This window comes from Falco rusticolus, chromosome 6 (genome assembly GCF_015220075.1).
Source record: "Falco rusticolus isolate bFalRus1 chromosome 6, bFalRus1.pri, whole genome shotgun sequence".
NCBI classification, from domain to species: Eukaryota; Metazoa; Chordata; class Aves; order Falconiformes; family Falconidae; genus Falco; species Falco rusticolus.
In genome coordinates this window covers 19,111,457-19,123,827 of record NC_051192.1, presented here as the reverse complement: position 1 = coordinate 19,123,827, position 12,371 = coordinate 19,111,457, and the positions used below count along the sequence as shown (strand labels likewise).

The following is a 12,371-nucleotide window of genomic DNA, read 5'->3' as shown; positions in this document are numbered from 1 at the left end:
ACTGACATACAGCAAAAAAAGATCAGTCTCAAAAGTTAATGACAGAACAATTATTGAAATGCACGCTTATTAAAAATTAATTTTATTTAAAATAATATTAGTTTAAAAAGTGAAATGTCAGAACTCCACTGTCTTCCCAGCTCCAGTTACTGATGAAAAACATACCCAACACTTTCATGAACTTATGGATTATCACTATAAAGTGAGCACTTCACAATAATTTAATTTTCAAAACACCAGACAGCCATGAACTTTTAATATCCTTTTGAAAGAGACCACTAAGACCCCCACAAAAACTGCCTTAGAAGTAAGCTTTCTGCAGCAGACACAGATTACTAATTCTGTGGAATTGTCAGAATCACAATGCTGGAGACACACACATTTTCTAGAAAGGTCAACAAATATTAAAGAATTGCTCAAGCCCACTCAGTAAAGTACTTATAGAGATAAGCAGGCCTCATCCACACAGGATTTTCTTCGAGATTTCCTTACCACTCTTTAAAAATCCTGCAGTTTCACCTATGGTAGCATTCCTATAACACAGCTGGCAGTCTGCATACCACAATGTCGTCTAGACCTGCTCTGAACAGTTGGATGACACAGGAGTAAAAATGCTGATGCCTGTTCTGGTGCTTGCACTGGTGCTAAAGGAAGGATAGGAGGAAGAACAGACATAGCTGAGTAAAGCATAAGTTCCTTGTTCCTAGTCTCATGCCCAGGCTCGTCGGACAATTCTGTCAACCATACAGGAAAAGTTGTGGCTGCTGTGAGGCTAGAGAAGAAATCTTCACGTAAGGGAAATGAGCATTCCCAAACCCCAGTTTTCAGATGCAACATCAAACCCTGCTCTTCATCAGAGCCCGGTGCTCCCAGAACATGCAGATAACAAATGCATCCCTGCACAGATAACATATTCCATCCCCTTCTCACTTCTCCCCTACTTCCCTCCCCCACCCCATCTCAGCGATGTTTTCTTAGCAATTTGGAAGAGAAATGGCAAAAAGGGAGATGCAGAACACAGAAATAAATTAAGTTTGTTCTCTACTGTTGACAGATTTGGTCCTAGCATGATGGGAGAAAAAAAAAAAACGTTAAGAGTGATAAATCTATATATACCTACTCCAAACTACACCCCACATCCCAAGGGACATGGTATAATGGTAAATAAATATAGATGCAGTTCCTACTAATGAGGCAGGGTACAGCAAGGCCAAAGAAAATGCAATCATCTCGGGGAAAAAAACTGCACAGGACTCCTCCTCTCCCATCCATGGAGGAAATCAAATGCCAGCTGCACCATCCCAGGAAGGAAGCTGAGTCTGTACCTGATGAGCCCTGCAGAAATGAGCTAGTCATATCACGGGACGCAAGCAGGCACTTCAGGGTTTTGCCAGCCCACGAATCGTCTGCGGAACACAATTCCCCTCTTCGATACGATGTATTTTACATGGTATCATTCATGCAAATTGTAGGGGTTTTTCCACCAGTTTCTTTTTTTCCTCCATCCCCATTAGTTTGAAGCAGAGGCACGTAGCTAGCGTCTATCAGATCTGCTCCGACAGTGCTCTCAAACGCGTGCCCTGGCCATCAATTTAACGCTTTCCTCCCTACAAAGTTGAAATCTTTCCAGCTTTCGTTCATGTACATTTTGTACTTAAAAGCCACTTATCTGTACTCCCAGTGTTACTCGAGCAGGAGAACAAATTTGAGATATACCCGACTCCAAACAGCAAACATGCTTACAGTCCTCATTTCCTCTTCCTTCTTCCCTCCCCACCCCCAAAAAAAAGCAGCTTTTTTTTTTTTTTTTTTGTCCCTAACACGAAGGGACTGGGAAAACCAGCACATACGACCGAGGCTACTACAGACCTATCGCAATGAAAAAAATGCCTTCCGAAAAAGTGCTCTGCAAACATACCAAGAAACACTATTAGAACTAAAAAAAAAAACCAACAAACCCACCACCAACCCATCAGACAAAACTGAGGTTGAAGTACTCGGCTCGGTCTGTCTCTCGTGTGTATTCTGCACCTAAAAACACTCGCCTCTCGTTTTAACACCGAACCAGAGCTAAACAGTCCAGCGGCATTCCCTACCACTTCCCCCAGTCCTGGGGTCCACGACACTGTTCTTCCCCCAAAAAAATCCCAGGCACGGCTACAAAAGCAATTTACACCCCCTCCCCTCCTCAAGAAGTACAAAACAAACACGCGTATGACACCCCACCCAAGCTCTCCTCGCACATTTTGGAAACGACTTCCCTCCGGGTCCTCCTCCTCCCCCACCCGTTCCCACCTTAAAACTCTCCAGCAACGAGACCCTCCTCGTATTGACGCCTCTGCCACCCCGAGCACCCGCCCTCTGAGCCCCGGGAGCTGCAACAGATCTCGCCCTCCTCGCTGCGCAGCCTCCCGGCCCCGGGACCCAGCGGGGTTCGGGGCACCCGTGGCCCCCCGTGCCCCCCACTTCCATAGGCACAACGCACCGCAGCTCCCCTAGAAAGGCGCCCCCGGACACCCACAGCGGCCCCTCAGCCCCCCTCCCCTCCCCCTAAAGCCAGGGGGGAGCTCCCCGGCAGAGCCCCGGCGAGGGGGCTCGCTGCCGGGCGCGATCCTCACGGCGCACCGGGCTCCATCCCCGCAGTCAGAGCCTCCCTCCACCTTCCCCCGCCAAGGTCCCGCCGGGCCGGGCCGGGGCAGCCCCCCGGGGTCCTGAGGACAGGGCGCGGGGGCCACCGCCGCCCTCCGCAGCCGCGCCGGGGCTCGCACCAGCCCAGCCCCAAACTCAGCGGCGAACAGAACCGAAACATCACGGGGGGCGGGGGAGCAAATAATAATAATAAAAAAAAAACAACCAAGCAAGCACCCACCCAGGCTGAGGGGACTCTGCCACCGCGAGTCCGTATCACCGCCCCCCCCCCCCCCACGCGGGAGAGAGGGGTGGAAAAAAATAAGAATAAATAAATAAACGACAGGAACAAGGACGGAGGGCTCTTCTTTAAAACCCAGAGGTTGCCCTGCCCTCCCGCAGACCCCCGCAGCAGCCTCCCGGGGACACCTTCCTCCTCCTCCTCCGCTCCGGGGGCGCCGAGGATACGCGAAGCCACCCAGAGCCGCGGCTCAAACTCTGCCCGGCGAGCGGCCGCCCGGGCTGAGGGGCTGCCCCTGCCCGCCCCCGGCCGCCCCCCGCCCCGGCCGCCCCCCTCACGCACATCCCGCGCTGCGAGGGAACCCGCTCTCCGGCGCGGCGCAACTCCCCCGCAGGCAGCCGCGGCGCCGGCTGAGGGGGGACCCCCTACCCGCTCCCCCTCCCTCCAGCCCACCCACCCGCCCACCCGCGCCCTCCCCTCACAAGCGCCGCTCTCGCCCTCCTCCCCCCCACCCCCCCCAAGCAACACTCACCTCTGGGTGCTGACGGCGCCTCCACCTCACCATGTAACGGCAGGAGTGGGGGGGTCCCCCCGCCCGCCCCCCGCCCCAGCGTGAGGGGAGATTAACGGGGGCGCAGAGGGACGAGAACAATAGGGGGGGGAGGAAATCCCTCGGCCGCCGAGACCCCCTCCCCAGCCCCCCGAGGACAAGGGCCCCCCTCCCCGTCTGGCTCTTCAGCCGCTCCCTCCTCCTCGCTCTCTCCCTTTTTTTTTTTTTTTTTTTTTTTTTTTTTTTTTGGCTCAATCACACCAGACTGACTGTCTTTGTCTGTCTGACAAGCGCCATGTTGATATCAACATCCAAGCTCCCACCTGCTGCCGCTGTGAGACCCTGGGACTTGTAGTTCCCCCTCCCCAGGGTGACGGGGAGACCCGCCGCGCTGGGACTACAACTCCCAGCATGCCCTGGGCGGCACAGCACGCCAATGGCGCGCGGGGCGCAGCGCAGGACGGACTACAACTCCCGGCAGGCCTCGGGAGGGAGGGGAGGACCCCGCCATGGCGTCATCCCGGGCGGGGTGGTGGTGGGACTGCAAGTCCCATGAAGCCCTGGGAGGGTTGAGGGCCGAGCAGGAAGGGGGGGAGAGGGATATCCCAGTAAATAGAGCCGAGCTAAGCATGAAGCTGGTGAGTGTGTCGGGCTGGGGGCGTCGCGAAGGCGGGGGAGGGGGGCGGGCTCCGACCTGCCCCGGGGGTGAGGGGGGCTGGCTCCCGGGCTCTCCTCAGGGCCGCCGGGCGTGAGGGGAAACTGAGGCGCTGAGGGTGGGGGCGGCCTTGGGGGCGCCGCGGGGGCGGGCCCAGCGCGGTGCTCCTAGCAGCCGCCGGGCGCTCGAGCGACCGTTAAGCGGCAGGCGGGCAGCTGCCGGGTGGGGGGCCGGGGCCGGGGGAGGCCGCGGCGGGTGAGGGCTGGGCACCGGCCTGTGGGAAGGGACACAGGCCTGGGCAGGCGGCTTTCTTCCAGCCCTCAGCCGCCGTGCTCCCCCGCCGGCGGTGTAGGGGCCGCCCGCGTGTGGGTCGGGTGAAACGTCTGTGGGACTGAGGAGGAGGGGGTGTTTCTCTGCCCCTTCCTACTGTTAAACGCGAGTCCCTCCGCGGAGCAGCTGTGGAGCTACCCCACTGCGCCTGTGGCTTCTACTGGGTTGCTCTAGGTGTATCAAGAAATCCACGTGGTTCCTAATAAAATCATGTTCCATCGGCAGTATGATGTTAATACAAGTAATTACTAATAAGATCAGCTTTCCTAAGGGTGTGCTATACTTCTGAGAAATATTTTGGGTTCCGATACTACAGTCTTCTAAAGGGAAAGTTTACCACAAAATGTGTTACCCCATATTATTGGTCTCCTTTCTAGATCTCCCTTTTCAACTGTGCAGGTTTCCCACAGACCTTGGATTCAGCCACTACTTTATTTTCCAGGAAGAATTTCTGTTTCACGTAATGTGCTGCAGTTCTTTGTCTGGAGGTGAAAACCAAAGAAGGCTTCAAAATACCTGAGCATAACGTTTGATTTGTTTAACCTGAAACTACGCTGCGGTTAAATGTAGGATTGTCTCAGTTTTGAGACTGAGCAGTTCATCTTGGGAAACCTTAGTTTCTGGGCTTCTTTTGAGACTTCCAGTAAATCACTATCTGTGTTGTAACCGTGTGAAATTAATTCAGTAGGCAGGTGGCCGAAGAACTTGATCCTGCATAATCTTACGTATGCGATTAAGTCTGTGTGCCTGGATGAATATGACCAGTGGGACAAACTGTGCAAAGCTAAGCACTTCTGGATGTGATTGTAGAGGCTGATACAATGTAGGGGGGAAAAGCAAACTTGAGAAAAAGACCACAGCGGAAATGTAGTTTTATGTCTGGAGTCTTGCATAGGGGTAGAGAGAGGGAAGGAGTTGGGGGTGGGTAGGAGTAGAATACCAGCCATCTGAAGTTTGTGTTGCAATATGGTTTTTAGACCTGTGTGTAAATTTGGGGACTTGGGGGTCAGGATCCTCCATCTTATCTTTGTCTGGAGATGCGGGCTTGTGGGGGGAGGAGCTGGATACTGGTTTATCCTCTTTTCTCATCTCTTTGGGTTGAATTTGGAATAGCAAGGTAGAGGTAACAGACTCTAGACCTGATTCAGAATCTAGTGAAAATTTCAGACTCCCACAAATTCAAATGGGCTTTGATCCAGGCAAATCCAGTTGCTCATTTCCCCCTAGATTTTAAGCTAGCATGTGATATTAATACTGGAAGAATGCACTGCAGTATTTGTTGGCTTCAGTGGGAATTCAAAGCACTGGCTTTAACCTGCAAAATTCTGAATGTTTTGGAGCTGCTAGCATGAGACATCATCTCTTTGTCACATTGCCATCCATGAGATCACCAGAGACACTCCAAGCTGGTGAGCGCTCAGTGTGAACCAGATGTCTGCTGAGAACCTGCCTCTGTGAGGGCCTTAGCATCTGGATCTTCATCTTGATCTCTTTGTGCCCCACTCTGTCAAACTTTCATCCAATTTACAAAGCCTGTCAAGAAAATTGTGAGCTGAGGTGGGCATATTTACATGTTATCTATGTTTTGTGACTTTTTCACATGACTATTTTTAGTTAGGTGATCAAGCACCTAGTGTGTTAGCTGCACCCACCTTACATAAGGGAATAAAGATGGAAGGAAACAAACCTCTGAGCGAAAAGGTCCTACAGTTTAGTCCGGTCAGGAATATTAGGGACTGGGACCTTTGGATTTGTTTTAAACAGGAACAAGTGTAACATGGATGGAAATTACCACATTTATGGTGTGTATAGAGATGTATATAGTGCAGGCACTCAGATTCTTGGAGTCCTAATGTAAAATCCTAACAGAGCTACGGGCCTAGAAATGTCACCTGTGCAAATAGCTATATAGTGTATATGAATTGCCTTTTTTGTGGTGTGTGTCACTTTACTTGAATCTGGTAGAAAGCATCCATTGACTCCCAGGAATCTGTTTACCACAGTGTGACAGCCACAGATATAGATTATTTTAGATGCTTTTAAAAAAGAAAAAAAGATTTTCCAGTTAGCTCATAGATGTCAGGGTCCTGATCCTATTCATGATTTTTTAAAAAGCAAGAAAGTGTTTTGCTGATGAAAGGGGTGATATTTCATTGCCTTTTTTTAATTACCAATAGTTTAAAAGCTACAAAAATAGTTCAGAACTTATTTTTTCCTTCATTTCTTTCTATTTACTTGGATTTATAGCTTCAGTTGTCAAATTTCTGGTCTGGTGAGAACTTAATTTCATATGTGTATTTTACATTTCTGAATAAAACAATTCTTTTCTCATATACTCACTTCTTCACCAGCTTGGCTTTTCAGGTTGTTTTTTTTTTTACTTTGCTAACAGCTGGCAAAATGTAATGTTGCTTCTTAATAATTAAGGCTTTTTGAATTTAAAACAAAAGTATTTGTGATATTTTTAATTTAATATTTGAGACTTAGTAGCTTTTTAATATTTAAATATAATTTAAAACAGTTTTTTGATGAATGTATGTAAATAGACTCCTTGGGAGTTGTCCAGACAGTTACAGTCCTGTGCTCACATATAGTGAGCAGAGGTAGAAAATGAAATTATTAATCTACCTTCTTTCCACTTGATAGAGTGAAGTATAGTAAGCAAGCATAAGGTATAAATGACTTAGAAAATGACTGCGTCTGTTTTTAGTGCGATGCATGGCCAAGCAATTGATATTTTTCATCTTAATTGACCAAGACTTGAATTTAAAAGCTAAAGTTTGACCACCTGAGCATTGCTGTGCTGCCAGATGCCCAGACTTCAGAGATGCAAAAACTTGTATTGGAGATGCAAAGTCTTCTATTCTTGCAATCCCTGAAGAACCATCAAATCCCTCCTCAAAGAAGAGAAGCCCTCATGCAGCAGCCAGTGGCCATGCTCTATTCAGACATTTAGGTTTCTAATCCTGCATTTTAAAGCTGGCATTTTTATTCAGTTCTCTTCTTATTCAGAGCTTCAGTTGTGCCCTTGCCTTGTTAAACGTTTACCACTCTCCATACAAGAGGTGACTGCATCTCAATGATGCTGAAGTGCCCCTGTACATAACCTGCTTACTGGCTCATTAAACTTGCATAGCATTTGAGATTTCTTGGTACACAAACCCTTCCATTCAGGTATGGTTGTCCATTCCATGGTGTTTCCTGTTTGCATTTAGCAAGACAAAAAGCAGGTGAGAGCATGCCCCAGAGCTGCTGCCATGCACATGGACAGCTTCCTCTGCTGATTTGTGCCAAGCAGCCACAATGGTGTGGGCAGCACCTTTTTTGGTTGTTTAGGCAGATTTCTTAAGGAAATAAAATTTGTATTCCTGCAGGGATTCTCTCCCTCGCTTTCCACCCAAGTAGCTTTCAAATTTGCTAGCTGATTTTGGCCAAGTTTTGCCAGTAGGACTGAGTTTTGAAGAAACTGATGTTCTGGGATTTTTGTGAAAATAAGTGGTTGCTAGAAAGAAGAGATTCTACATGTGTCCTAAATTGGAGAGAGGAGCTATGCCATCCTCTCAACCCTTGTGATCAGAAAAATTTGTATGAAAAAAATCTGTCCCTTAATACCCTGTCATGGGGAAATGTCAATGAACACACACAGCTGTGAGGACCAGATTCATGGGAAATTAGGTTTTCTGTTTAAAACTTCATGTTTAAAATTAAGGAGAAATAGGGCATTTTTCAGGGCTGGGGAGTCACTCTGGTGGTAAGGGTTGTGAGTAACTCATCCTTGTGTTCTTCTTTCAGTACTGCCTGTCAGGACATCCAACCTTACCATGCAATGTACTCAAGTTCAAATCCACCACCATCATGTTGGACTGCGGACTGGATATGACATCTACTCTCAACTTCCTTCCGTTGCCACTGGTTCAGAGGTATGTTCTGTGGCCTGTAAGCACTTAGTCTGTGTCTTCTTGGGTTGCAGTTGGAGTGCTCTGAGTGAAATGGTGTATTGGAAGGAGGGAGGGGATGAGTACAAATGAACAGCATCATCTGATATCATAAATAGACTTTGTTCACTTAAAAATTCTCTTTATCAAAATAACGTCCTTTGGCTCAGTAGACGGAAGACATTTTATGGATTTATTGATTGGTTTTTCTAGATAATTTATTCTAAGCTTCAGTAAAGTATTGCTGCAACTGCTCAGCACAAGTGAGGTCACATATCTGTCATCTTTCTGGCTTCTTCATGCAAGATGAGATAAATGGGTAACTGAGATGGAGTGTGTGGAGCCCAGCAAGTACTGCTTAACCACCCTCTTCTCAGGATTTTCTTCAGAGCAGGGACTAATGCAAAGAAAAATAGCACTTAACAGTCCTTGTTAGTTGACTTGAAGGCATAATTGTTCCCTTTTAAAAATTAAATAAATAAAAGGGCAGTGCAGCTGGGCACAGAAATGGAACAGCAGTGAAACAAAAGTAGAACCCAGAAGAGAAACCTGCAATCAAGGCTCCTGCTTCTATGATTCTACCTACAAAGTCACTTTTTCCCAGATTTTTAGATTAATTTGCATATTCAGTTACGGTGAGTTAGATCTTGCATAAATGGAATAAATTACAAAAATAAGCAGCTGGAAAGATGGGAATGAGTAACTCTTGGTGATGGGAAGCAGCAGGAGTTTTCACAAAAGGCGTTTAGTAACCTTTGATCCACGAGGAAACAAGTGAGGAACGTTCTGGGTTCAAGGGATGCTTGACTGAGAGTAGGAGAATATGATTGGGAAAAGGAGTTTCCTAAGTGACCTAATGAGGTTAAAGCAGTTTGTCCAGCACTTCCTATGATTTGTTATTTTTGGAGAGGAAAAGAATAGACAATATGCATTGTTCTGCCAGAGCATGGAGTTCAAGATCTGCTGTAGGTTAAGAAACACATGCCTTAAGACAGATCAGTGTGATTAGTTAATTTTTGTCCCATTCCCTAATGCGATTGCTAACTGCAACATTTAGGGGCAAGAGGAGATTTTGAAGGGATCCAGAAATTTTGGGAAATCCAGGTACAGACAGAATTGCCTTGCATTTGCTTTCTCCCACTTCTCCCTACCCCCACCTGAAGAAAAAAGAAATTGAGAGAGGAGCAAGTAGCAAAATTAGGTGATTGAACAAAGGCTTAAGAGGTTCTTTAGAACTGCAGGCGTCAGAGCTCCCCAGGGATATGCCAGCTTTGTGCGCTGATAGCAGACCCTAGGAATGAACAGCCAAATTGCAGGTCACAACCTGGAATTCCCCAAGTACCTCCAGAATGCCTTCACTGAAATGACTCAAACTCAATAAGAAAGGATGTCAGATTTGACCCCTGATGGCCCAGTGGAATCGGAGCAAACAGTTGGATTTAAATCCAATCAATCTTGTCATAAGGGGATCGAACACCCCTTACAGCAAGGATTGTTCTAAGCACATGGACTTGAGCAAGTAATTGATCTCTTCAGTTCTCTACAAAACACATGTCCTGCAAGGAGCAGTGGAAATGAGTTAGAAACTTGAGGAGGAATGTGGCTGCTACTAAAAGTCTTTATCTTGCTATAGTATTCATAGTTGTACCATTACTACAATGTCTAAAATACCTCTGAAATTCAAATGTGTATTATTAACATAACGTGGCCAGGTGATAAGAGAGCTGACATTATCATAGTTTTCCAGGCGAGAGACTACAAGGACTGACTGCCTGAGGCTTGCGTGAAGTATGTAGCAGCACGAAAATGTGAACATAGGTCTGTCAGATCTTAGGTTATTACCAGCTGTATGTCCTCTTGGAACCAGATGTGCTGCTCCTTGCAGCTGGGCTGAGACAGACCCATGTGAAGTCTTAACCAGAGAGGAGCTATGCTTCTCTCTGCAGTTTTTAAACCAGAGGTCCCCAAAGTATCATCCATGAACCACTTGGGTTCTGCAAGTCTCAGTAGGTGGTCTGCAAAGGTGCCTCGATTTTTGCCTCTGTGGAGCATAAAGGTATGATATTACAGAGGATCTTTGCTATGCAGCTAAATACAGTATTGTACCTGGCATGGGACCCTCCTTGAACAAACATTTTGAGAACCTGGGCTTTAATCTATAAGAGAGGAAACTGCTGTAGTGTTTGTGTCATTAAAGGGACTCTACATTTTTTAGAGTTCTTTGCTCTTCAAAAAAAAACCAGTCAAAAGGTATTTGGATTCCACCTTGTCCTGGAAATGGCAGTCCTTGTTCTCACCAGCCCATGGAGCATTTGCAAAGTACTTGCCGTTTCCAAACACTTTTTGCCAGTTCATATACTTTAAAGGAGGTTTGTCAACTGGAATTTTCTCCCCTGTACCAAAGTCAAATGCAAAATGGTAAAGTGAACATATGGGAAGCTCTTAACCTTTCCTGTCTAGCCATGACATACTTGCTGACATTATTTATGGGACAGTTCTAGCTATTTTGGATTAATCAATCACTCTATTACAATGTGAAAACTATGTCGGCAGGAGCTGTGTTACTTCTTGGCTTCAAGGTAAAGAGTCCTTTCTGTCCCATGTTACTTATTCCACCTTCACCGCCCCCACGTGACATATCCACTACTTTTACCTCTGTTGACAACATGTATACTCTTCAGTGGATGCCAGGTTTAGTATAAGTTGATAGTGGTCTTTCATCATGAATAAAGCAAACCACGTACTAGCCTAAATTAGGGGGAGTAGGGCAAGCATGTCAAGGAAAGTTTATTCTGCTCTGCCTTGTGCTGGTGAAACCACAAACAGATCTGGGTTTGGATTACCAGTTGAGAAACTGGAGAGAGTGTTCAGGGGGCTCCAAGATGGTCAGGGTCTGGAGCCCATGACTACAGCAGGAGGTTGAGGGAGCTGGGCTTGTTAAGTCTGGCAGAGAGGAGGAATTAAATGGGGAGATAACAGCCACCTACATCAGCTTGAAAGGAAGTTACAAAGGCAACAGAGCCAAACTCTTCTCGACAGTGACAGGCAGTATAAGGGGCTAGCAGCCACACATTGTGTGGGAGGCTCAGGTTGGACATTAGCCTCCCAGTGATGAAGCTTTTCTTACCAGTTTCACCCATCCCTAGAGAGGCTCTAGAATCTCATGCTCCAGGGATTTGCAAGACACAGCTGTACAAAGCCGTGGCCTATGTGGTCTAGTGCTGGCTCTGCAACACTGGACTACAGACATCCAGCTGTCCTTTCCAACCAAGGTTTCTGTCCTCTCCTTTCTTATCTGTCAAAGTTGTTGTGTATCAGAGTGATTTGTCCTTGCTTTTTCCATAGCTCTTTTAGTCTCACTGCACCACTTCTACTCAGCCCCCTCAGTCTCCAAAATACTGCTCTTAAATTGTGTTTTGAATGTGTCAGTGGGGAGTACATGTAGCCACCTCATCTCTTCTATCATCAGACTTCTTCAGACTTACTCTTTTATCTTTGAAAGGGGGTTGCATTTCTCTGGCATAGCGTCTCGATGACATCCTTCTGCTCTCACCTCTTACCTTCTGTCTTCACTCCTTGAGTCTTTGATTTCCCCTTTTTCTTTCCTTGTGACTTTCTGGAGTGCCAGTTAGGATTTGTTCTTTTATATTGACATTGGTCTGAACACAGCATTCTTCTGAGCCCTTGAATCACTTCCTATTTTCACAATCTTCAATTTGAAAGCCCTTACAGCATATAAGCATGCCTGTCTGTAGAGCTTAGTGTACAACATTTGCAGATTTCATTGCAACCAAGTTCTCAAGTTCTGTCTCAAAATCTGAGGTTGTTGCAGGGCTTGGTTCCAGGTGGGTTCAATTCTCTTGTTTCCTCAACTTTTTTTTTTTTTTTTTAATTTCTGTAGATAGCTTGAATCTGTGCAGACAGTTTTAGAGCTAAGCTGTAGGCTCACACAGAAATAAAATGTCACTGTGAAGTATGAATAAGTCTCTCAGTTGTGGTAGCGAGAAATGCTGCAGCAATTACTACTGTAAA

General features: G+C 46.8%; 2 protein-coding genes across 22 annotated transcripts in view; one reads left to right on the top strand and one right to left on the bottom strand.

Annotated features, from left to right (window-relative positions):
* Positions 1 to 3,770, bottom strand: part of HMBOX1 (homeobox containing 1) — a 123,194-nt gene extending 119,424 nt beyond the window's left edge. For 6 of the 17 annotated variants that reach the window (XM_037390820.1, XM_037390824.1, XM_037390825.1 and 3 more), the window contains exon 1: positions 3,402 to 3,769. The gene's annotated coding sequence lies outside the window, so the exon portion shown is untranslated. Of the gene's footprint in view, positions 1 to 1,325; positions 1,791 to 2,295; positions 2,469 to 2,869; positions 3,118 to 3,401 lie in introns of those variants that run through there. The other 11 variants (XM_037390812.1, XM_037390811.1, XM_037390817.1 and 8 more) reach the window with 6 other exon arrangements.
* Positions 3,771 to 3,927: 157 nt separating this feature from the next.
* The window catches only part of INTS9 (integrator complex subunit 9), a 72,865-nt gene continuing 64,421 nt past the window's right edge, over positions 3,928 to 12,371 (top strand). For 2 of the 5 annotated variants that reach the window (XM_037391712.1, XM_037391711.1), the window contains exons 1-2: positions 3,928 to 4,057; positions 8,197 to 8,324. In XM_037391712.1, the coding sequence (XP_037247609.1) occupies positions 3,929 to 4,057; positions 8,197 to 8,324 (257 nt within the window). In that variant the 5' untranslated portion in view covers position 3,928. Of the gene's footprint in view, positions 4,058 to 4,781; positions 5,962 to 8,196; positions 8,325 to 12,371 lie in introns of all 5 variants that reach the window. The other 3 variants (XM_037391714.1, XM_037391713.1, XM_037391715.1) reach the window with 3 other exon arrangements.